The 24,245-nt window shown below is 46.0% G+C and overlaps 1 protein-coding gene across 1 annotated transcript; it reads left to right on the top strand.

The window, feature by feature from the left end:
* Positions 1-18,028: 18,028 nt before the first annotated feature.
* LOC147674088 (uncharacterized) lies at positions 18,029-23,933 on the top strand. Its single transcript, XM_086946459.1, has 2 exons — positions 18,029-19,595; positions 23,116-23,933. Exons 1-2 carry the CDS (start codon positions 18,044-18,046, stop codon positions 23,736-23,738), a joined length of 2,175 nt encoding a protein of 724 aa, XP_086802585.1. The 5' UTR covers positions 18,029-18,043; the 3' UTR covers positions 23,739-23,933.
* Positions 23,934-24,245: the final 312 nt, after the last annotated feature.

Below are 24,245 nucleotides of genomic sequence, written 5' to 3'. Positions count from 1 at the left end.
AATGCAATAGTGTAAAGAAGTAACACTTCTTGTAGGTAGTTGAAAAGTATGATTTATTCTTATAAAAGGATCCCAGTCAATTTCCTCAATATCTTCTGCTAATTCATCAAAATCATAATAAATTTCATTCACTTTACTTTTATAATCTTTCCCTTTACACATATGAGATACATGGCCCTTTTTTTTTACACTTACCACAGGTCATTTTCCAACCTGGACACTGTTTGTCATTGGCGAAATGCCCCATTTTGCCACATCTAAAACATTTAATTTGAGAAAAGTTGAATTTACCCTGAGATTTTCTAGGAGGCATACTGTTGGACACATTTTCTTCTCTATTTACCTTCTGAGAAGTATTGAGTTTGTGATTTAATTTTACAGTCTGAACTATATCTTTACTTTTTGCCTCGCCATTCTTTTTAATTACTTCTACACATTTAATGGAATGTTCAATTCTTTTCGCTATTGTGATGACATCATCTAAACACGGCTCATCCTTTTGCCACAGCTCATCCCTAACCTTTTCGCTAATACAACCCAACATAAATTGATCTCTTATACGCTCATCAATCAATGCTCCAAATTTACAACTCGAGGCAAGTTTCCTGAGAGCTGTAATATAATTCTCAATACTCTCTTCCTCTTGTTGAGCTCTGCGACCAAAATGATACCTTTCTAGGATGGTACTGACTTTTGGCAAATAATGTTTATCTAGTTTAGCCATGCAAATTTCATACTCATTGAGAGAGCTGTCCTGAAGTTCAGGAAGATGATCAAAAACGTCCTGTCCTTCGGAACCCAGACAGTGTAGTAATAAGGCTGTCTACCTCTCCGCACTAAGACTGGACCCACAAACCCTTGCATATCGCTCAAAAACTTTGCGCCATTTTTGCCATCTAATGGGAGGGTCTCCAGGAGAAGCCAGAAAAAATGGCGGTGATGTGACATTTTGCATGTTGATAAGAGAAGAAATGAATAATTAATATATGCCCAAAGTTATTCAGTACACATTTGCCTTGAATGCTATATTAAAGAAAAGCAGTAGTATCTTTGAGATTCATTTTAAACATGAGTGACGTGATATCAAAGTATATAAGCTCCTTGTTAACGTCACCTTCACTAAAATCACCTTCACTAAATAACAAAGCACTTTAGGTTATATGTAAAAACACAAACTTCCATATTGTAGTTCACAGTATAAATTTTTGATATTGTAAATAAAAAAAATGTGCTTGTAACCATGAGAATTTCTAAAGTAATCGAGTTAAAAGTCAGCTAATTTAAAAACATTTAAATAGATGTTAATAGCAAAGAGTACCTGATGACAGTGTGCGTGTCACTGAAATAATAGTAACACGCAAGGAAGTCCAATACACGATGAAATTATGAAGAAAGCGAGCGTGTTAGCGTGTAGAAATGAGGAACTTGACAATAGTGTGCGTGTCACTGGAACGGCAGGCTAAAATAGTATGAAATAGGAGATTTTGACCAAAGTGTGCGTGTCACTGAAACGGCACGCCTTAATCTTCAATCCTTTACAAATATGGCTGCCACAACGTTGAACGTGATGATGTAGACTCACTGTCACATCCGTGCTGGTAAAGCTCGAACTTCCGTGAAGAAATGGACGCTCGCGAAGTTTCAGAGATGGTGAGTAACGCGTGTAGAGTGGAGAACACGCGCTTGAACGTTGCAGTTTCCGCGTTGTAGCTTATGCGTTTGAAAGATGCACTGTCCTTTTGTTAAAGCGGGTAACACGGGAAGGCTAAAATTTACCGTGAAACTGCAAGAAATACACGGTCTAATCTGTGACAGAAGTGATGCAAGAGCACAAAAGGTGTAAATGAAATTGATAGCGCCAAAGCTTGACCAAATTAAATGTCAGTCACAGTGATAGTTGTTGTTTAAGCGCTGAGTTGTTTAAAAGGTATGAGGAGAACAAAACAAAGGCGCTTAATTTAATTAAAGCTGCAAATTGTAGTTGTAAGAGAAGAAGAGAATTTTTTTTTTTTTTAATAAAAAAGACAAATTTCTAACTTTTGTAGTTTAAGACAGTACCTTGAGGCGTTTTGAAGACTTGTGATCCAGTAAAGATAAGGCCAAGTTAGAAGTCTTGTTGGAAGTGTTGTAAAGTAAAAAAAACTTGTTTTCTTTTTCTTCTTCTTTTTTGAGAAAATTTTTAAAAAATGATTATGTAGATGTTGAGATCCTTTCTTCTTCTTTATCCCGTCCTCGTCGCCAAGTGTAAAGAAGTAACACTTCTTGTAGGTAGTTGAAAAGTATGATTTATTCTTATAAAAGGATCCCATCCATTAGATTACATATCCCAAAGCAGCCAGTCAGTTCCAACTCCAAACTCTTTCTAATCATAACATTCTAACTAGGCTGCTGTAAGAACATTCTAATCTAAAAGGTGTAGCATCAAGATGCCACAAATAGGTCTTGCATTTTAGAAGCTTTGACCTATTGGTTTTATAAATGACAATACCTTTTATTTGTGTTTTAAAAAACCTGCAATCATAAAAGGCATTGTGATTTACAATACCAATAGGTCAAAGTTTCTAAAATGCGAGACCTATTAGATTGTAAAATGCTTGTTGTTATAAAGCGGTACAAAAGGGGGTGGTGATGGATGGAGCATCTGAACCAATCAAACACTCACACCCAGTCAACAGATCTGGGTTTAATCCATCACCGTTCTTTAGCCCACTCTGCCACCCCAGTTCAGACATGGCCATATGCAAATCAGTCTGACCCTGTGCCTCATGGGAACAGTCCAGCCCGAACTGCCAAGCCATGCCTTCCCTGGACCGGAAACAAGCTTCAGAGGACCGGTTTCTGGCACTACAGCCGTCTTCAGCCCGGCTTGCTTGAATCCAGTGGCAAAGTGAGCAAGGGACTCACGTCTGAGCATACCCTGCCAACCTATGGCGAACAAAGCGGTCCAAAAGGGGGTGGTGATGGATGGATGGATTCAAGATAGCCTGGCTGATGAGGATTATGGATCTGAAACGAGTCCCAGGATGCTTGTTTCCGGTCCAGGGAAGACATGGCTTGGCAGTTCGGGCTGGACTGTTCCCATGCGGCACAGGGCCAGACTGATTTGCATATGGCCATGTCTGAACTGGGGTGGCTGAGTGAGCTAAAGAATGGTGATGGATTGTAAATGCAAAAAATGTAAATTGATACTTGTATAGCGCACTACTCGCCCGCAAGGATCTCAAGGCGCTTGTACAAATACCTCTGTGGAACCCATCCTGGCTTTCCCTGTGAGGCGTCCACTCCTGGGCACCCCCAAGGTGGAGGCCAGGCATCCTTAGCGTTGTGGGGGCCGTTGTTGGGATTAAACCCAGATCAGTTGACTGGGGGTGAGTGTTTGATTTGCTCAAACGCTCCGTCCATCATCACCTTTTGTATCGCTTTGTTAGCCCTAAGTTGGCAGGGTATGCTCAGACGTGAGCCCTTGCTCACTTGGCCACTGGATTCAAGATAGCCTGGCTGATGAGGATTATGAATCCGAAACCGGTACCAGGATGCTTGTTTCCGGTCCAGGGAAGACATGGCTTGCCAGTTCGGGCTGGACTGTTCCCATGAGGCACAGGATATTTGTGAGTAGAATAGGCCCCCTGGACGCTGGAAGATTTGCCGATCGGAGCTTTGCTAATGCAACCATCAAAAATACAGGTATTGGAGTGCCCCGTTTATTCTCCCCGCGCCATATAGACAGTAACGTACGAGCCTTCAGCTTTCTTTAAAAACGAATAACCAAGGTATGTCCTGTTTTTATGTCGTTATCACAGCAATAATCCAGAGCCTATATCGTGCTCAATTTAAATCTGTGTGCCGGCTCCTGTAACTGAGAACATCAACCATCTCCTAGTCTCTATTATGATGTATCCAAGTCATTAAAATATCGGCTGTAGCTCTGTGACGCCTGACTATATAATCACATCGAAATGTACTATTAAACTTCCTATAGACCCTTTTTTTCAGTTTAGCAATCGTGAATTTATGATATCTTTTCTGATATAAGCTAAAGGGCACTAAAATAGGAAGTGTTGTGTATATAAGAAAGGGGAAAATAAACCTTCTTGTCAGTTTTCTTTATATAGCAATGGTAAACATGCAGCTATTGGCTATATGACTGATGATAAAACGATCTTAATAAATATAAATATCGATTAGGATTTCAATATTTTCACTAATTAACATCATATTTGCTACTTACCTACCATTTGAACGTTTGCAAAACAGATTTCAATACTAGCCCAACATTTAGATGGCTATTATGAGGCAGCCCTCCTTTTCGGAACGATGAACTATCCTATACTCTTGGTGGTTTGAATTGGGCTTGTCCCCCTAATAATAAAAAACAGGTTTAATTAAAACAACCTTGAGTTCCTGCATGATTAGGGTGCTAAAAAGAATTATAGCGTATTTCTGAAATTATTTGGAAATCTCATATGTAATTTATGGCTAATTCGCACCTTTAGTTGACACATTATTCTATTTTCTCCACAGAAATAATTTCACTTATATATTGCGACTCCTTTTTATTTTATTGTGTATCCTGAGGATAATAAAAGAAAGGAATATCAGTATAGAGTAGTTCTCCAAGTAAGTTCAACATCACACATGAGTGGAAACAAATATGTATATTAACTATATCTACTTTATGTTCTTCTAAACAATGTGACTCTGTGCTTTTCACAACCATAGGTATTAAGAACTACATCAACATCAATTTTAACAATATAGCAGAGCCATCTATGCCTTGCTGTGTTTTCCTGTTTTAAGTAAGTTGTTCCCTATTACATCATTAGAAAGATTCCAATTTGGAATCCTTTCCACATGTTACCTAGAATTTTGATATCACTGCAGGACTTTTCAGTTTCACAATTAAGTATGTCATGCTGGAAAACCCCTTTTTTCAAAACAATGGGGGCTTGGTCCAGTACTCTAATGAATTTTTCATTTATGGTGAAGCAAGCTTTTACTCTTAATAGACAGGTATGCTATATGCACTTTATGTTGGCCATACAAAAAACTGATGGAGGTGCTCCCAGAAATAGGACTATGTCTGTATTTTTAATTTGTTATAATGTGTGACAATATAGAAAAGTCGATTAATTATTTATTAGACTATATGAATTTTAACTTTGTTAGGAAATGTTGGTATTTCATGTAAATGTTAATTTTTTCTTAAAATATGTTTATTTTATTATAGGTGTGGTAATTTCCTGAAGAAGGCGTATGTTACGCCGAAACGCGCGTCGATAATTACTACTGTATTGTGATAATTACTATTGTATTGTGCATTTTTAACCCTAGATGATTCTTTATGTGGATTTTATGTACTGTTTATAATAATTAGATTTGATTTGTTGTCACTCTTTTCCATTTTCCATTTTACTAGAGTTGGTACATAATATACAATAAAATAAGATGTAATTTTTAGACATTGGCATTTCTGTTTTTTGTCGAGCCCTCCATGCAGTATTGTTATTATTATATGATAGGAAATATATTTTCTCACATTCCCATGAGGCACAGAGCCAGACTGATTTGCATATGGCCATGTCTGAACTGGGGTGGCTGAGTGAGCTAAAGAATGGTGATGGATTAAACCCAGATCAGTTGACTGGGGTGAGTGTTTGATTTGCTCAAATTCTCCATCCATCATCCCCTTTTGTATCGCTTTGTTAGCCCTAAATTGTCAGGGTATGCTCAGACGTGAGTCCCTTGCTCACTTGGCCACTGGATTCAAGATAGCCTGGCTGATGAGGATTATGAATCCGAAACCGGTCCCAGGATGCTTGTTTCCGGTCCAGGGAAGGCATGGCTTGGCAGTTCGGGCTGGACTATTCCCATGAGGTGTCGTGTTTATATCTAGGACCCTAATTCAATATTTCCCGATTTTATTCCCTTGTGAGGTTATAATCAATAATATCCTGATAAAGGCATAAGAATCAGATCCATATTCAGTAATAGCCCATGCAGTCCAAAGCACAGCACGGCTAAACCCATCAGCTCCTAGAAAGCACAAAGCGTTCTTTAAACAAACCAAGCCTCCAGCAGCCCGGGAAATCCCCCCTGCTTTTGTTTTGATTTGAACAAGAACTCCTAAAGTCCAGAAAGAACTGTTAGTTCTTAATGACGTCTTATGTCCAACCTTTCGTCAAACCCGGCACCTTCTAGGTATAAAATACCAACAGTTGCCTTAAGCAAACACACGGTGGTTTAGAGCAGAGCGGCCATCTACTTGCCCGAGAGCCAAGCTGATGCGAGAAGCCCTCGGAAGCCGCCCCTCCCGTTTGACGCACTGAGAGAGACGCTGTCTTTTTCTCCAGCCGAGAAAATCCAGCTCCGGTGTTTCCAGCCTACCCTTGCGGGTTGCTGGAATATCGAGTCCTGAGGAAAGGAGATACCAGACCTCCCACATTCTATTACCAAGGTACAGAGCTGACTAAACCCTTAAGAGAATTCTTGATGCAGATTCTTGGCAAAACTATCTTAACCAACTTAACTTTAACTGCTACTTACTCATCCCCTCCCACGTATTAGGCTCAGGTCAGGTACACCGGGGTAGGCTTAGTTAGAAGCACCAGTTGAGTACGTTAGTCAATGTATTTGTGTATGTATATATTTTATCCATTTTAAAGTATCATATGGCTAAGAAACCATATCAGTGCTTTTACAGTATTTCATAATACTACTTTTACTGTACGCACTTTAAGTATTGCAAATGTGGCAATTCATTTCTCTTGCATGAGGAAGAAGACTGCTCAATAAATAACACCTTTTATTGAAAACACCTGTCTCTCTATTTCTCTGCATTCTGGTGAAACGAAGTATGCACTGCTGACTGAGTGAAATAGCTGTCTATTGTTTTCACACGACTCTACAGATACACTCTTATTCTGAGGGAGCAAAGTTGTCATGTTTATGCGGTTGTCGGAAACTGAATCCCTTCTTGTCTGAGCCAGGGAAGTTCATCCCTCCCTATTCATTCGAGAAAGTTTCCAGTGACCTCTGAGCTAGCTGGCACAAACCTAATTAAGTTTAACATAGTCAGTAGAGACCTAGATGACCTCAGTCCTACGTATACACTGCTGTTTATATTATTCCAATGCGCAGAGCCTATTGGGAAAATAGGAACTACACTACAGAGGCACAGGGCCAGACTGATTTGCATATGGCCATGTCTGAACTGGGGTGGCTGAGTGAGCTAAAGAATGGTGATGGATTAAACCCAGATCAGTTGACTGGGGGTGAGTGTTTGATTTGCTCAAACGCTCCGTCCATCATCCCCTTTTGTATCGCTTTGTTCGCCCTAAGTTGGCAGGGTATGCTCAGACGTGAGTCCCTTGCTCACTTGGCCACTGGATTCAAGATAGCCTGGCTGATGAGGATTATGAATCCCAAACCGGTCCCAGGATGCTTGTTTCCGGTCCAGGGAAGACATGACTTGGCAGTTCGGGCTGGACTGTTCCCATGAGGCACAGGGCCAGACTGATTTGCATATGGCCATGTCTTAACTGGGGTGGCTGAGTGAGCTAAAGAATGGTGATGGATTAAACCCAGATCAGTTAACTGGGGGTGAGTGTTTGATTTGCTCAAACGCTCCGTCCATCATTCCCTTTTGTATCGTGTTGTTATAAAGCATCCCATGCTGCACTTTAACGTTAATTGAGACCACGCCCCTTTCTTTAGACGACCCGTGTCTAAAGAAAGGTCCGCTGCAGCTATTAAAGTGTAAGTGTGGTATGGGGGGGCTTTTACCAAAAAAAGCATTTGTCTGTCAAGTTGACAAACAAATGCTTATTTTTTGGTAAAAGCGCACTGTGAAAGCGCTCATGGCGCGCTGTATGTCGCAGGAAAGCATGTAGTGCCTGCATTCGAAGAAACCATTAAAGAAAATAGTGCTTACAGACTAAAGAAGACGTACTGTGTACCAACCGAAGTAAAAGGACACGTCCTCATGGGAGGTTACAAATAAAGACAAGGCGATAATAAGGAGGGCCTAACCAGCCTAATAAGCCAGAATTTATGAAGGACAATTTAGTCAAGCAAAAAATCCCTTTGGGACACCTTGTTAAAATGACAGACGTTCAGCAGACATTTAGGACAGAAACAAATAGACTGACAGAATACTGTACTCATGAGGGAAAACAAAAACGAAATTATGAAAAATCCTGAACAATTTATTATGCAATGCACTGTTAAAAAACAATGATTCAACAATAATTAAAAAGAAGGGGAAGGACATTAAAAATAAGGAAACAATAAATTCCTATTAGTAAAAAAGGAGGTAAAGACAGAAAATTAAATTCACCGGGAACGTCAGAATTATTTTCTAATCAATTTAAAACACAATCGTCCTATTTGTTATGGGACACGTTTCGGTGGATCATATGGTCAGACCACCTTCATCAGGATTACATAAATTGTCTTCCCAAAAATTCTGAAATTGAGAAAAATTATTTTTAAAAAAGCATTCTTGTACTTCTAACATTTCTTAATTGCATCACTAAATACTCTAAATAAAAACATTGTACAACAAATCTCACAATAACCTTGTTACATTGCCTCAAGCTTCATTTGACAGTATTAAAAAGACATTATTAAAAAGACATTATAGAAGAGACATTTAAAATACACAGCATAAACAGTTAATCACAGTTAACATGTAGGAACAGACACTTCATAGCAGTTAGCCCACCTTGATGCAGTAAAGTATAGGCCATGAGACAAACCATAATAACTAGCTACAAACAATTCTTTTTTAGCAACACATATTCCTAAACAGAAAAAACATAAACAAACATAATTTCATTTATACCACTGCTTGTTTGTATATGCACCATTATAGTCAACAATATACATCAGAAGTATATTCATATGGGGGGCGGAGCTAGCCGGCATCGATGGCGGACGCGTAAGAGCGAAGCTCCTCACGATCGCCCGACAATATCCGATAATTTATCCTGTTTAGGACGTGGCATCGACAAGAAACGCTGGGGGTTTCCTCCGCTCGCCTCGGCTGAGCCCCGGTGAGACTTTCGGTGGGAGCCGTGCCCGGAAACAGCATCTACAGGACTCCTCCCGTGAGCGCCGGGCCAGGCCCTGAGGCACCGGACTCTCCTACTCAGAGACCCGCGCAACGTCACCCGACGTGCGGCCGCGGCGGATCCCACCCCCCGGAGCCTGACGGAGCCCGACTCAGAGACACCTTGTTCTACCCCCTGGTCACAGAAGCAGTCACCGGAGGCCCGCCGCTGGGTGCGGAGGCGGGTAGGATCCCCCGTAGTGACGGCGAACTTGCTGGTGCGCCAGGGAAGTAATTACTCCAGAGCAGCCATTGCTCACCGGCCGCACTTTGGCGCCGGAGGCCTCCCCCTGTTACACGGCCTGCACTGACGGCTAAGCCTGCACCCAAGCAGAAAGGAGGACGCATATTGAGGCAGAAGCGGGAGTCTGGAGGCTGCGGAACCCTCCTCATATTGAGACGCCGGCTTGGGCTTGACCACTCCTGCACCGCCACAGGGCGGAGGGGTCGCCTGAACCCAACCAGCTTGGGGGCAGACGTGGCCCAAAACTTGAGCGGATAGGGCGCCCAGAAGTCACAGCATAGTCCTGCTAGCCCCCTGCGGAGTGGATATTGGGGCCGACCGAGAACAGAGGAGGTGCAGGGGAACCGAAGGGTGCACTCCCACACTGCGCTGGGCCCTATCCGTTGGCAAGCTGGAAACGTGCGCAGTTGCATACTCTGGAGGCTAGTGCGGCCTGCGTGACCACAGAGCCCCCACAAACAGTCATGGGAAAGGGGGATAGAACCCAGACGAAACTGTCCTTCGACCAGCGACGACAGAAGGAGCCTCGAGCAGTACACACGCTAACTAACAGTGGAGAGCCGGGGAACTCTCTCTGCGCAGAGATTAAGGAGATGCTAACAACGATGGAAAAGGGCCTACAAGACGGCATGTCGGCCATTGGCACTAAGATCGACGCGCTGTCCTACCGGATGGATCGTATGACCGAGAGAATGGACAAGCATTCGGAGAGGCTGGACATGGCGGAGCGCCGCTTGACCGAAGCCGAGGAAGCGCAGACGGAATGGGATGGCGACCGCAAGCAATTCAGTAGACTGTTGCAGGTCATCCAGGACAAGTCCGAGGACTTGGAGGCGTGCTCTCGGCGCTCTAACATCCGCATTACAGGAGTGGCAGAGACAACCCACACGGGTAAAATGGAACTGTTCGTCGAAAAGCTCCTGGTGACACTCCTAGGAGAGGGCACCTTTTCGCCAATGTTCATTGTGGAACGCGCCCACCACACTCTTGGCCCACGTCCTCCTCCGGGCGCTAATCCCAGACCAATCATTGCGAAATTGCTCAATTACAGGGACAGAGATGCGGCCCTCAGAACAGCCCGGGAGAAAGGGAAATTACAATACGAGGGAATGGACATATCGCTGTATCCTGATTTCACGGCAAAAGTCCAGGAGGAGAGACAGCGTTTTGCCCCGCACAAACAGCAGCTCCGAGACCTCGGCCTGGATTACGCCATGTTGTATCCGGCGAAGCTCCGCATCAACAGACAGGGGCACTCGCACTTTTTCACTGACCCTAAAGAATTGCAAAAATCTCTGAAGGTGTGGGCCAGAGAGCGGCGAGGGAGTCCAGAGACCCAGTCGACGGAGCCGAGTGTTAACAACGATCTTGAGGAGCAGTATTGAGCCGGGAGAAGTAGTCGGAGACTCGAGGAGGGACATCAGCCTGTCGATCTACACGATGCGCCCCCGGTAGTGTGGATGATGCTCTCAGCGCAGTGTCGGATTGGGACGAAGGGACCCGACAAGATGGCCTCCGGGTGAGATCATTGCATAATGGGATCAAACTATTGTGGGGGCGCTCTACTTTGACAATGATGGTACAAGTCGTAATCAGAAACAAGGAGTTTGTATGCTGGAGGAGACAAGCCAAGGGGAGCTTCTGCGGGGCGGGGGGGGACCCCCGACAGTCAGCTACCTACAGTACTTAATGGCCACTGTCGACTCACACAAGGAGGGTGATGGTGAAGGGGCAGAACTGTGATAATTCCTTGTGGACCCAACAGGAGGGGGGAAAGCAGTGGAACTTGTTTGGCTACCTCTGCCCTAGCGCTGTCAGCAGTTATGGCCCACAGTGGGCCTAGTTTGGGGATTCAACGAGGGTTTCTCTCAGCGGGGGGAACAGGGGACTCGGTCAGACCAGGTTGGGGTTGGTTGGCTGTAGGGGGGGTGGGGGGGGACTGAAAGTTTTGAGGTGGGGTGTTTTTGGTGGGTGGACTCCAGGCGAGCTCCAAGTTGTTGCTATGATGATGGTTGTTTTGCTGCTGCCGCATGTTCTGTGGAATTGGTGCCCAGCTGCGCTACTCACTGCCAACGAGACCGGGACCCTCAAGCTCTCGGATGCTCACATGGTCGTATACCACACGGCTCCCCACGAGGTGCGGGTGTTGGGGAGTGTCACTCCCTGCACTGTTGGAGCCCTGTCCATGTTGGGGGTGCGGTGTGAAACACTGGGAGCACACGGGACACGTCACTGCATGGGTTATGGCTAATGTACAATATGGGGACACGACTAGAGATACTGTGCCCCTCAAAGCACTGACATGGAAGGTGAGAGGGCTCAACAATTATCGTAAGCTCCGAAAGGTCCTACACTACCTACAAAGACACCAGATAGACTTGGCCTTGCTGCAAGAAACGCACCTACCGAACACTAGCAAGATGCTCTCACATAAGGGGCTCCAGGGCAACTCTACATATGCGGGCTTCACCACCCACGCACAGGGGGTCCTCACATGGGTCAATCCTAGGTCCAAATTGCACCTCACACAACTATATGCTGACCCAGAGGGAAGGTTCGTGTTAAGCAGGTGTACGGGTAAGGGACAAGATTTAGTGGTCATGAATGTGTATGGACCCAACTACGATTCTCCTGACTTTTACACGGCAGCGGCAGGACATTGCGCGGAGTGGACCTCCTCTAGGATGCTATGGGGGGATTTTAATTTGATTTTTGACACTGAACTGGATAGATCTGCAGGTCCGCCTAGACGCCCGGCTGCTGCGGCATTGCAAATGCAGGCTGAGATGGTTCGACTGGGGTTGGTGGACGTTTGGAGGGAGAGACACCGGGACAGGGGGGGGTACACTCACTACTCAGCTTACCACAATATCCACACCAGAATAGACTACTGGATGCCCACGTACTCCCTGCTGGAGACGGTGAGAAGTTGTAAAGTGCTGCCCCGCACGCTCTCGGACCACTCCCCGGTGCTGTTAGTTCTTGAATCCCCCAGAATGGGGATCCCTCCATTCACGTGGCGTTTCCCACCGTACTCGTTGCTGGATGAGGCATTCAGGGGTGAGTTAGGTGAGGAGATAGACATGTTCTTTGCAACTAATATAGTGTCAGTGGACAGTTTCCGGACTGTGTGGGAGACCTTTAAGGTCTACTTTAGGGGGGTAGCCATGGCAAAGCACTCCAGTGTTTTGAAAGCCATTAGACAGAGACTGACACACCTAGAGGGGCAAATTGACGAACTAGAGAGGCAACATGTAGCGGGCATGACATCTGTGTGTGCCGGAGACCTGCAAGAGCTTCTGAAAGAGTTCAATGAGGAGGCAGACAGGGAGGTCCGTCACCTGGGCAAATACGCAACGGCGCGGGTATATGGGGAGGGGGAGCGACCTGGCTCACTCCTAGCCAAGATAATGAAAGGTGCCAGGAGACGACAGATGGTCACAGAGCTGCAATCGGACGCGGGAGACATGCTTACGGAGGAGGGAGACATTCTCTCTGAGTTCAGGAACTTTTACTCGGAGTTGTATACTACTAAGATATCTGGGGTAGAGGACCAAATCGATAGCTACTTAAGCTACATCAAAATGCCGTTCCTCGAGAACTGGCAGAGAGACTTCCTGATGTCCCCAATACAGCAGGAGGAGATCTCTGATGCGCTGAATGGTATGAAGTCTGACAGTGCCCTCGGGGCGGACGGCCTGACGGTCGCCTTTTACAAAACATTCAAAGATAAGCTCATACCACACCTCTCGTCCCTGTTCGATGATATTTGTGAGGAAGGCACCATGCCGCCCTCCATGAGAGAGGCAATAATTGTAACAATATTGAAACCGGGTAAGCACCACACCCACGCAGGCTCGTACCGCCCGCTGTCTCTCCTAAACGTGGATGCCAAGCTCTATGCAAAGGTGCTGGCGGCACGATTGCCGATGGTTGCCCCTGAACTGGTAGCCCCTGAACAAGCCGGCTTCATACCGTCACGCAATCTCACCTACAATATACGCACGGTGATGGGGACTATACAACATACGCGGCAGGACTCTAAGGCCATCGCGGTATTCCTGGACATGGAGAAAGCGTTTGACTCTGTGGAGTGGCCATTCTTGAGCAGAGTCCTTAAGAAACTGGGCCTGGGCGACCTCTTCCTCCAACTACTAGGTGCGCTCTACCACAAGCCCACGGCGCGGGTCCGTCTAGGCGACGCGGTCTCGGAGCCGTTTGATATCAACAGGGGCACAAGACAGGGATGTCCCCTCTCGCCGCTACTCTACGCACTGGTGGCGGAACCCTTGGCCTGTGCGATTAGAGAATATCACTCCTATGAGGCCATCAATTATCCCACTTACAAGATCGGGATATCTACATACGCCGATGATACCTTACTTTATGTCGGAGACCCGGCCAATAACCTCTCCTCGGTTCTGAGGGAAGTGGTACGCTTCGGAGCACTCTCGGGGCTAAAGGTGAACTGGTCCAAATCAGTCGCATTCCCTCTTACTCCGGTAACCGACCCCTTTGAAATTGACTACCCGCTCCAATGGTCAACAGAACCGATTCGCTACTTAGGTGTAATGCTTCATACTGACCCCGAAATCATGATTAGAGAAAACTACGGCGTTGCCTATAATAAACTAACTGATGATATTGAGGTTTGGACCAGGCTGCCACTATCCCTACTGGGACGCATCGCTATAATGAAAATGGTGGTTCTCCCGAGGTTTCTCTTCCTCTTCAATAACATCCCGGTCGTATTGTCTAAGGCCTTCTTTGCCACACTTACCAAACTACTGGTACGATTGGCCTGGGGTAGCAAACAACCTAGATTGAAATGGGAGGTCCTTATGCTGCCGTATGAACAAGGGGGTCTAGCCGCGCCAGATATGGAACGTTATTACAGAATTGCGCAGGCCACCCACCTCCACACGTGGATCCACGGTAGCCAGGACATTAAACACGTGATACTGGAAAAGCTATTTGCGGACCCGGTCCCCCTCCCTGCGACCGTCTGTGGCTCAATGGACCGCAGAGTGGGGACATTAGACTCCCTACTAACCACTAATCATGCCTGGCACTCCATACTGCAGAGACAAGATAAAGTGCTGCTGTAAGCACCGAACATGCCAATCCACTGGGCGCTATGGCTCCCCACATTGCCGGAAACGGGGGTCTGTAAGGCTCTTCGCAAGCTTGGGGTCCACACTATGGGGGACCTGTTCGACCATGGAAAAGTCAAGACGTGGGAGAAACTGACTCGGGGAGGAGCGAGGCCCTCGTTGCTCCAGCGCTTCCAGTTTCATAGGGTAAGGAGTGCGTTCCAGGAGCTATTGAGCCCTGACCTGGAGGAACCACCGGAGGTTCCGGAGCTGACATATGTTATTGTTACTGGGGCACCTCAAAAACTCATAACAAAGCTCTACAAAATAGGACACGAACATACTGCATTGCATTATACTAAATCGCGTTTGGCCTGGCAGACCGATTTGAATACCCAGATAGACGACGGCATGTGGGCACACTGCTGCGCGGCCTCCAGGAAAATTTCGCTAAACGGACGGCATCGCCTGGTCCACTTTAAATACTTGCACCGTGTCTATTACACGCCGGAGAGGCTGCACAGGTATGGGCTCCCCGACACACCGGAATGTGAGCGATGCCACACCCCAGTGGCCGACTTCCTGCATATGGCCTGGACGTGCCCGGGAGTGCAGCGATTCTGGCACAAAATGAGCACTATCGTAGAGCTGGAGTTGGTCATGGACCCTGCCCTAGCTCTGCTGGGATTCACAAAAAAGGTACCTGTAGCGGTGAGAAAATTGGTAAGCATGGGCATGCTCACTGCAAAAAGAGTGGTAGCAATGTGTTGGATGAGAGGCCCTCTACCGACGCTAAAACGATGGTCCAATGACATGTTGTATTGCAACACGCAATCAGAGCTCTATGGCGAGTTGCTCCCACACCGGAGTCGGCCTAGGAATTTCTGGGGCCTCTATCAGACCTACTTAAACGCCAAAGACTCGGAAGAGGAACTCACAGCACGGGAGGGGGGCGGACAACCGGAGCCACTTGATGAAGACCCATAGGTAGAATAGGAGAGGCGCGGCGAGGCCCAGCAACAACATGGACACAAACACTGGTGGTAGCAATCGGGGACGCGGCTATTCCGCCACTTGACGCTGGACGGGGGAGACAGGGCACGCCCAAGGGCGGTGATACATGAGGTGGCCCTACAGGGCTAACAGGCAGGTCTTGCGGTGTAGGTCCGCATTCAACTCACTGCGCACACACAATTACACACGTGGAGCAGCAACTGGGGAGTTGGGGGCGTGGGACGGGCGTTTGGGGGGAGGGCGGGGGGGAGAAAAAGTTAAAAATGTACTGTTTCATATTAACATGCACAGAGCGGAACTATGGCAGCTGACAGAGAAACTTCACTGACCTGTTATTTTTTATTTTATCTTTGAGTATATGCTTTGTATATCTCGTGCCCTTCTTGTTACTCAGCATGTATGCCAGTTAAAGGTGATGCCGGCCTGAGATTGGTTGTAGGTGGTCAGCTCTGTATGTATTGCATTCTGCTATCTAAAAATAAATAAATAAATAAATAAAAAGAAGTATATTCATATGTGTCTAGGAAAGATGGGCAGATTTAAGTATGGGCCTCCCACAGAATGACACATCGGTTAATCATGGTGTGATAAGTGAGTGCATCCTGGTAAAAAGTCTGCTGAGGGGAGCAACAGAACCATCATGATGGTTACTATTTAGTATAGGAGAATATATGCTCACATACCTCAGGAATTTATATCAAAGGATAACGGCTCGGGGTAGGTACCTCCAATATTTTATAAAACCGTCTCTCGTCCAACGAGGTAAAAAACTTCTCAGGACCAGCAATCTATATAAAAACATAAGGATACAGCTGTGCATTCGCTAATCGGCCAGGTGAGAACCACAAACGTGACCCCTACATATAATGTACCGAATAAACAACCCACCTTGCTCAGTGCTTAGTGACACAATGAGGTGGGCAAACCAGAACAGTCTCAGCGGTATAGTGACCAATCGCCAATGCGGGTACACGGTTCAACTAAAGACAAAAAAACACAATAGCCAATAAATACCGGGTTCACAGTACTTCGAATGAAATGGTAATAATGGTGTCTAGCCATATACTTACATTTATGTAATATTCAGAAATCTTCAATGACACACGGTAGCCAGCTTCAAAAACGACAGATACAAAAGCAGGAATATGCTGCTATACCGGGATGGTTCTGTAATTCATTTACCTCGGATACCACCTAAAGAGCACCAGAATAGAACAAAATATAGAATATAAGCTTCCCTTAGTCACATGAAAAGAGGTTCCCCATACCTCTAATCCATAGACAATCGACGCCTTCGCTTACCAGAATTCTTGAGATATCAGCGTCCCGTGTGTCGACCACCTCCAACCATCTGGCTTGAAATGCGGATGCTACCTCAGACACTGTTTAAATACTTAAAAAATGCAGGAAAAAGCTAATGAGGAACTACTGTGCGAGCAAATCTAAACTTCAAACTTCCTCTGACCCGATAAGATTTCATGAAGATCGAAACAGGACTAACTACGTTGCAGGGACATGTTTGTTTACAAGTTGCTACTCCAATCCAAAATGGCCGAAATAGTTTATAAATATTAATTCATTTTATTTTATTTTACGGCCACAGCAACAATAAGGATGGAGAATGTCTCCAATCATTAATGCATGCCACTCGCAAAACACGCTTATCATTGTCTCAGAATATATTGAGTTTGGTGTAAGATATGTTCTTTACAGGTTGCGAACAATATATTGCTAGCAAAGAAAATAAATTAAAATAAGAAACACCAAATTTTTCAAGTCGTAATACTAATCCACTCGCAGATAACATAAACGGACAATCACAGTGATTACAACTTGCCGGTTTTGTCCAAAATGGCCAAAATAGTTTGACACTATATAATGATGCCATCACTGCGGGTAAAGAGTGTCAACAGTCGAAAATAAGTGCCACTCGAAAATCCCACGTATTCCTGTCTCTGGTTAATTAAATTTTGTGAGGGATCCTCATTATAGTTTTGAGGCGATATAATACCAGCATAAACTATAAAATACATCAGAAAATAATAATAAATATAAAGAATAAAAAAGTTAAATATTGATTTGCCCTTATCATACTGCTAAGCCTAGCCGGTGTGCAATGAAAAAATTAACATCATCCGATAGTAGGAATGAGTAAATGCCCATACTCTCACTGCAAAGACATACAGACAATGTGAACCTCATTATTAAAAAATCATAGTAGTCTGAGGTAACAATTGTCAAGCCGTCATAAAACTCCGACTTAGGACCGGTTATAGAAAGGTTGTCAATGCAATTCTAATTCTTAGCAACGTATATCTGTAAATGGCTCCGCAGGGGGAGCGGCGCGAGACGTCTCCCCCTGCGGATTTTTGCACAGATGGTAGGGTCCAGGAGCGCGAGGCAGGGAGAGCGTTTAGGGCAGATTAGATGGCGTTTTTTAGTGAGGAGAGCAGGCGTAGGTAGATAGAGAGGGCGTTTATCAGTAAAATCAGAATAGTGAGCGTAGATAGTGTTAATATTGATATTACTGTAGAAAATAGTGTATTTAGTGTGAGAAAAGGAGGGTTTTGTTGAAGGGGAGAAATGGATATGAGTGAAAATTTAATAGCTGCCTTAAGGGTAATACAGCAGGAAGGTAGGGAGGACATGCTGACACAAGCAGCACTTGAGGAAATGCTCCCCCCGAAGCGCCCACCACGGAGACAAGCGGCAAAAGGGGTTCAAATTGCCATTGAAGCCTGTCAACCGGCTTATGTCAAGAGGAAGAAGGTGAGAGCTCGTTCCTTGAGCGCAGGTGCGGAAGCAGCCTTAAGACCTGTGGAGATGGAAAGGGGTACAGAGGAGCGTAGAGCGTCTTCCCTCACACGGCAGAAGGCAGCAAGTGACTTTGGAGCTGAGGTAAATGTGCAGGTGGCGGGGGTACCTTCAGGAGCGGCTAAGAAGGGTACACAGGTAGCCCTGAAGAGAAAAGGGAAAGAAAAAGCGATTAAGAAGGTGGCCCTTACGCAAGACAGAATAGGTGAACAGGGGTTGGCATTACCTTCCCACACCTTTAGCTGTCTTCCCGTGCGGGATGCGACGGGCAAGGACTATATGCAGAGTTCTGCCAGTCAGAACTTCATCATGAGAGGGGGGTCGGGTTCTTTAGTGGCATATTCAAGCGACAGCGAAGAAGAAATAGTTTATGACACGCAACCCACCAGTGCCCCCCTCATTCAGCTGATTCCTATCCCTATACCTCAGAATAGTGCCAGGCTGACAAGAGTGGTGGAGACTGGAGCGAGGAAGCCCCCATTGGTTTCGGCGGTGGGGCATCAGACAGGTCAGCGAGAGGGCCCAGGTCAGGGGACTCAGGATGCGAGTGATTCTGAGGTAGAAGAAGAATATTATGAAGAGACTGACTCAGAAGTAGAGTGCGAGCAGGACCAAGGACATGGACTTTTGCCTAGGGATCAAGACGCCGGGCAATGGGACACTCAATATGTTTTTCCATGTGCACGCCCTTCACCATATGATATTCCACACAGAAAGAGCGCGCAGGGCGAGAGCGGAGACGGTCAGTTGCTTTGGGTGGAGCGCCCAATGTTCACTGACAAACAAAATGTGCGCCATGTTTCCAGAGAGGTGGCTAACTCGAGAGCACAGCGCGACATGGTTGAAGCGCAAATGGTGAATTCTTTGAATGGGCCATTTGTTAATGCGGCTGCCCCTATAGTGTCAAGGTATACTGGGGAGCTTGATCAAGTTTACTCTAGCGAATCCAGAGCGGATTTTGTGCGATCAGATAGGCCTCAAGAGCGGAGTTCAAGTCTGATTTGGTCACAGTTTGATGGGGGGGTGGGAGACGGAGCTTGCCCAGGGACTAGTGCTGGTTTTCAAGGGAGTGGTGAGTTTAGTCAGGCATCCAGGAGTCAGGCTGGGAATTTCAAGAAAGGCAAAAAAAGTGTAAATTCAAAACAAAGTGTTGGGGGTAATGTGGGGAAAGAGGTCAGAATTGGGGGGGGGGCAACAAATTCTTCTTTGTTGTTCCAGAGGTCAAGTGCGGACTCTTCGGTTCAAAATGTGACACCACGGGACTATCAAGAGCGGATGGCTCCGACTGAATTACAGCGGCGGGCAGGACAGCTACCATGCGGTAAGCATCAATGGTGGGCAGTGTGGGATGAGGGAAGGAGTGACAGAGTGAATGTCAGGCAACTACCTGTGGTGGAGTTTGTGGGGGGAGGTGAGGGCAGAAAGATTGTGGTACCACGTGCCGTGGCAGTTCCAGGTAAGCTGCAGTCCAGTACAGCAACAGGCACGTTAGATTTACCCCAGGAGTTACCGGTCGTGGTGGGAGGGAATACACAGGAGGCGGCGTCCGATCAAAGAGTAACTGTTAACGTTAGGCAGAAGCTTCCCTATATGGGTCTGGCGATGCCTTTGGGTTCCCACTTATCAGAAAAAACTAAACAGCGAATTTGGAATCACGAGTTTGTAGATATATTCAAGTTGCTTCACCGAGATCTACAGGCCAAAGAGGGGTCAAAAGAGGAAGAATGGGAGTTGGCGCGACGTCCCAGGGTGCCTCGCACGATTGAGAACTGGACCTCAGCTTTCTTGATTTATGCGAGCATCTACTGTGAAAGGTATCCTGACAGATCTGTGGCCTTGTACAAATATATGGACATAGTCAGGAAGGCACATTCGCATTTTGGTGGATACTCTTGGCTGAATTACGACGAGGAATTTAGAGCTCGTATTAGCATCTGTGTAGAAAAGCCTTGGGGTGATGTGGATTCAGAGTTGTGGCTTCAATGGATGTCCACGTCTCATCCGTCAGCTACGACGCATACAGCGAGTGGCTTGCCAGTCCCATACCGGCCCTTTCTATGGCGTCCCGCTCAATTTGGAGCGGGTACAGGGGGAAGAGGTTTCTCTTCAGGTACAGGAGCCTGCTGGAATTACAACAGGGGCATGTGCAACAGGCCATTATGCCGTTTCAAACACGACTGTTCCCATTGTGGGGGACGGCATCCGCTTACGCAATGTAATGCACCGGCAGGGAATTTCGGTGGGTACAGAGGCGGTGACCAGCAGCGGTTCCCAGAGCAGGGGGGCTGGGCAACAAGAGGTAGAGGTGCCCCTTTCCATACTTTCCCAAAAGGCGCCTACTCCAATTAAATTGAACAACTTAGTGCCCTGGTTGAATAGATATCCTGATACTGATTCAGCAGCTCGATTGTTCTGGGGGTTTCAAGAAGGTTTTAAACTAGGATACCAGGGACCCAGGCACCAGAGGTGGGCGGACAATTTACGTTCGGCGAAGGAACTGCCGGAAGTGGTCCGTAAGAAGCTTGCAACTGAAATCGAAGTTGGTAGAATAGCGGGCCCTTTCCGGCATTGCCCTTTGCCGAATCTGATGGTCTCCCCTCTTGGAGTTATTCCCAAGAAAGCTGCTGGAGAATATAGGATGATACAGCATTTATCCTGGCCAGAGGGGGATCTGTCAATGATTTTATATCAGAAGTCGACACATCAGTATCCTACACAACAGTCGATCAGGCAATGGAGCTTGTGACAAAAATGGGCAAGGGAGCTGAAATGGCCAAATGTGATGTTCAATCTGCTTTTCGTTTAATGCCAATTCACCCTACTGACTTTGAACTATTAGGAATGTTCTTTGAAGGACATTATTTTGTCGACAAGGTATTGCCAATGGGCTGTGCGGCCTCTTGTGCGATTTTTGAAATGTTCAGCACATTCATACAATGGATTTTTTCCCAGACGTGTCCTGAAAGTGTCAGTTGTCACTACTTAGATGACTTTCTGTTCATAGGAAAAGCAAACACTGGGCAATGTAAACAGGCATTGATGCATTTTCAGAGATGGGCTGAAGTTTTGGGGGTCCCGTTAGCACCAGACAAGACCGAGGGACCGGATACAGTCATAACCTTTTTGGGCATAGAGTTGGATACCAAACAGATGTATGCGCGCCGGAGTAAAATCTGTGAAATTAAGGCTTTTCTCCTCAAGATTATGGATACCACTAAGATTGAAGTGAGGCAGGTGCAGCGTTTGTTGGGTTATCTGAACTTTGCTTGCCGGGTGGTGAGGGCAGGGAGGACGTTTTGTCGAAGTCTAGGCATGGCTTTATCGGGAGCGTATCTCCCACACCACAGAGTGCGAGTGACGAAACACATCAAGGAAGATTTGCGAGTGTGGCTGTGCTTCCTGGACAATTTTAATGGTGTACCTTTACAGTTTGTGGATGACAACTTCATTTGGCAAGTTCAAATATACTCAGATGCAGCGGGATCCATTGGTTTCGGTATCTTCTGGGAAGGCAGGTGGTGTGCAGAGGGTTGGCCAGTACATTGGAAGAGTCAAGGCAGGAGCATAGCCTTTTTGGAGCTTTTTCCACTGATTGTAGCATTGCTAGTGTGGGGCAAAGAATTTCAGAACAGGTCAGTGTTATTTCATGTTGACAACATGGCAGTGGTGAACTTGATAAATAACCAAAAGGCTAAGGATGTTAGAGTGTTGCAACTACTGAGGATGTTTATGCTTTTAAGTCTGAGTTTCAACATGATGTTTAAGGCTAAACACGTCCCAGGGGTTAATCACTCCATCGCTGATGCTCTTTCCCGATTTCAGTGGCAGAAGTTCCGCGAGCTGGCGCCTGGGGCAGATTTCCACAAAACGACAGTGCCGCACAACATATGGGCCCTAGGGGAGTGAGGATACGTCAGATAGTCGAACAGTCCATTGCCCCTTCGACTAGAAGAAGCTATGTGCAGGCGTGGCAAGAGTTTGTACAGTACTCACAGAGTTTGGGCAGATCTGAGTCAGTGGGGAAGGTCAAAGGTAATATCTGTGATTTTGTTTTGACTCTCATAGATAAAGGTTTGTCACATACAACCATAGCAGGAAAACTGTCAGGTTTATCATTTTACGGTCAGTTATTCTGGGGTTTTGACCCGGTTGAGGATCAATTAGTTAGAAGAATGTTGAAAGGTGTACAGAGGGGGTCAAGTGTTGTTCAGCAGCCGCGAGCTCCCATCACTTTTGACTTATTGCAGAAGTTGTTGGATCAGTTGGGTTTAATTTGTTATGATCTTTGGGAGGTGGGGCGTTTTAGGTTAGCTATGATTTGGATGTTCTTTGGGGCTTTCAGGGTGTCGGAAGTTTTGGGGGTGGGAGAGGACACAGGTTTATCCAGTGCTGAGATTTCGGTAAGAGTACACAGATTAGGAATTTGGGTGAGGAGGTCGAAAACAGATCAGCTAGGCCGAGGGACGTGGGTCTTTCTGAACAAGAGTGGGGTAGCAGATTGTTGCCCGGTGCAAGAGTGGGTTCATTTTGCTTCTGGGGACAAGTTTCAGAAGGGACCGATTTTCATACATGAATCTGGGAGGAAGATTACAAGTTCTCAATTCTTAGCAGTGTTAAGAAAAGCGCTGACCTTTATGGGGGAAAACCCACAGTTTTTTGCCACACACTCTTTTCGGATAGGGGCGGCTACAGAGGCTGGCAGGTTGGGTTTAGGTGTGGATGTGCTAAAGCGCATAGGCAGATGGAAATCTAGCAGCTACTAACGTTATGTTAGAAAATGATTTTGCTGTTGTTTTATAAAACTGATAGGTTGTGTGGGTCTAATTTTCATTTCATTCCAGGTACAGTGCGGGGGGCAAATTCGAAGTTTAAGAAACAGACCTGGATGGTGGGACATTCGTTTATAAAGTGGGCAGCCCTGTTTGCGGAGAAGCAGATTTACGGAAGGTCATTGGGTATCCCTAGCGCGACGCACGAGGTAGTATGGAAGGGTAAAGGAGGAATGAAGTGGGTTGATTTGTTTCCTACTCTATCGCAAATGTTCCATGTACGAGGATGCCCGGATCAACTGGTAATACATCTGGGTGAGAATGACTTGGTTAAAATGTCAGGACTCACGCTCATCAAGCAAATGCAACTTGACTTGACAGTTTTAAGGATAAATTGGCCGACCACTCGTGTGTTTTGGACTGAGTTCGTTTACAGACAATCGTGGCGGCAGGCCAGGTCCCATGGAGCAGTCGAAAAGGCCAGGAGGAAACTAAATAAAGCAATGAAAGTTTTTTGTAAGGTTATGAAGATTGGGGTTTTGCGACATGAGAGCATCTCGGGTAGCGAGAGCCACCTTTTCCGGGATGACGGGGTTCATCTGTCCCAGATAGGCATGGCCTACTATTTAGTGGAAATAAGAGACATGCTTGCACAAGAACTACAGGTCAACGTTTGGTGCAATTCCAAGTTATGAACAAGATGTTTGTGCTATTTTAGGTGGGGACAGGAAAACTCGTTGGTTTTCCTGGGTGGCATAAAATCCCCAGGGAAGAGAAGCCTAGAGCGGGCTCCTCTAGTTATTAGTTAGATAGGGGGAATTAGACACAACAATGGAGGGGAAAAATGGAAGGAAAATGTTGGGGAAGTTATTGATGATTAGTTGATGGTTTCGGTATAAAGTCCAAATTTTGAATGAAAATGAGATAAATAAATAAATAAATGGTTTGCGTTCAAATGCCAAAGTTACATGATTGATGATCTGTTGGGAAATTTTATGATTATTTATATCCTGAATAAAGTGGCCTTTTCTGCTATAACAAAGCGAGTGGTCTGAATTCATGGGCAATGGCTCCGCAGGGGGAGCGGCGCGAGACGTCTCCCCCTGCGGATTTTTGCACAGATGGTAGGGTCCAGGAGCGCGAGGCAGGGAGAGCGTTTAGGGCAGATTAGACGGCGTTTTTTAGTGAGGAGAGCAGGCGTA

Source organism: Lissotriton vulgaris, chromosome 12 (genome assembly GCF_964263255.1).
Source record: "Lissotriton vulgaris chromosome 12, aLisVul1.2, whole genome shotgun sequence".
Taxonomy (NCBI): Eukaryota; Metazoa; Chordata; class Amphibia; order Caudata; family Salamandridae; genus Lissotriton; species Lissotriton vulgaris.
The sequence above is the reverse complement of the archived record's forward strand: the minus strand, read 5'-3'. Positions and strand labels throughout refer to the sequence as shown.

Bases quoted from the DNA above. Each gene is read 5' to 3' on its own strand.
- LOC147674088 (XM_086946459.1), top strand. From the start codon at position 18,044: ATGGATATGAGTGAAAATTTAATAGCTGCCTTAAGGGTAATACAGCAG. The intron at 19,596-23,115 runs GTAAGCATCAAT...ATTTCATTCCAG, and splicing joins GGCAGGACAGCTACCATGCG to GTACAGTGCGGGGGGCAAAT.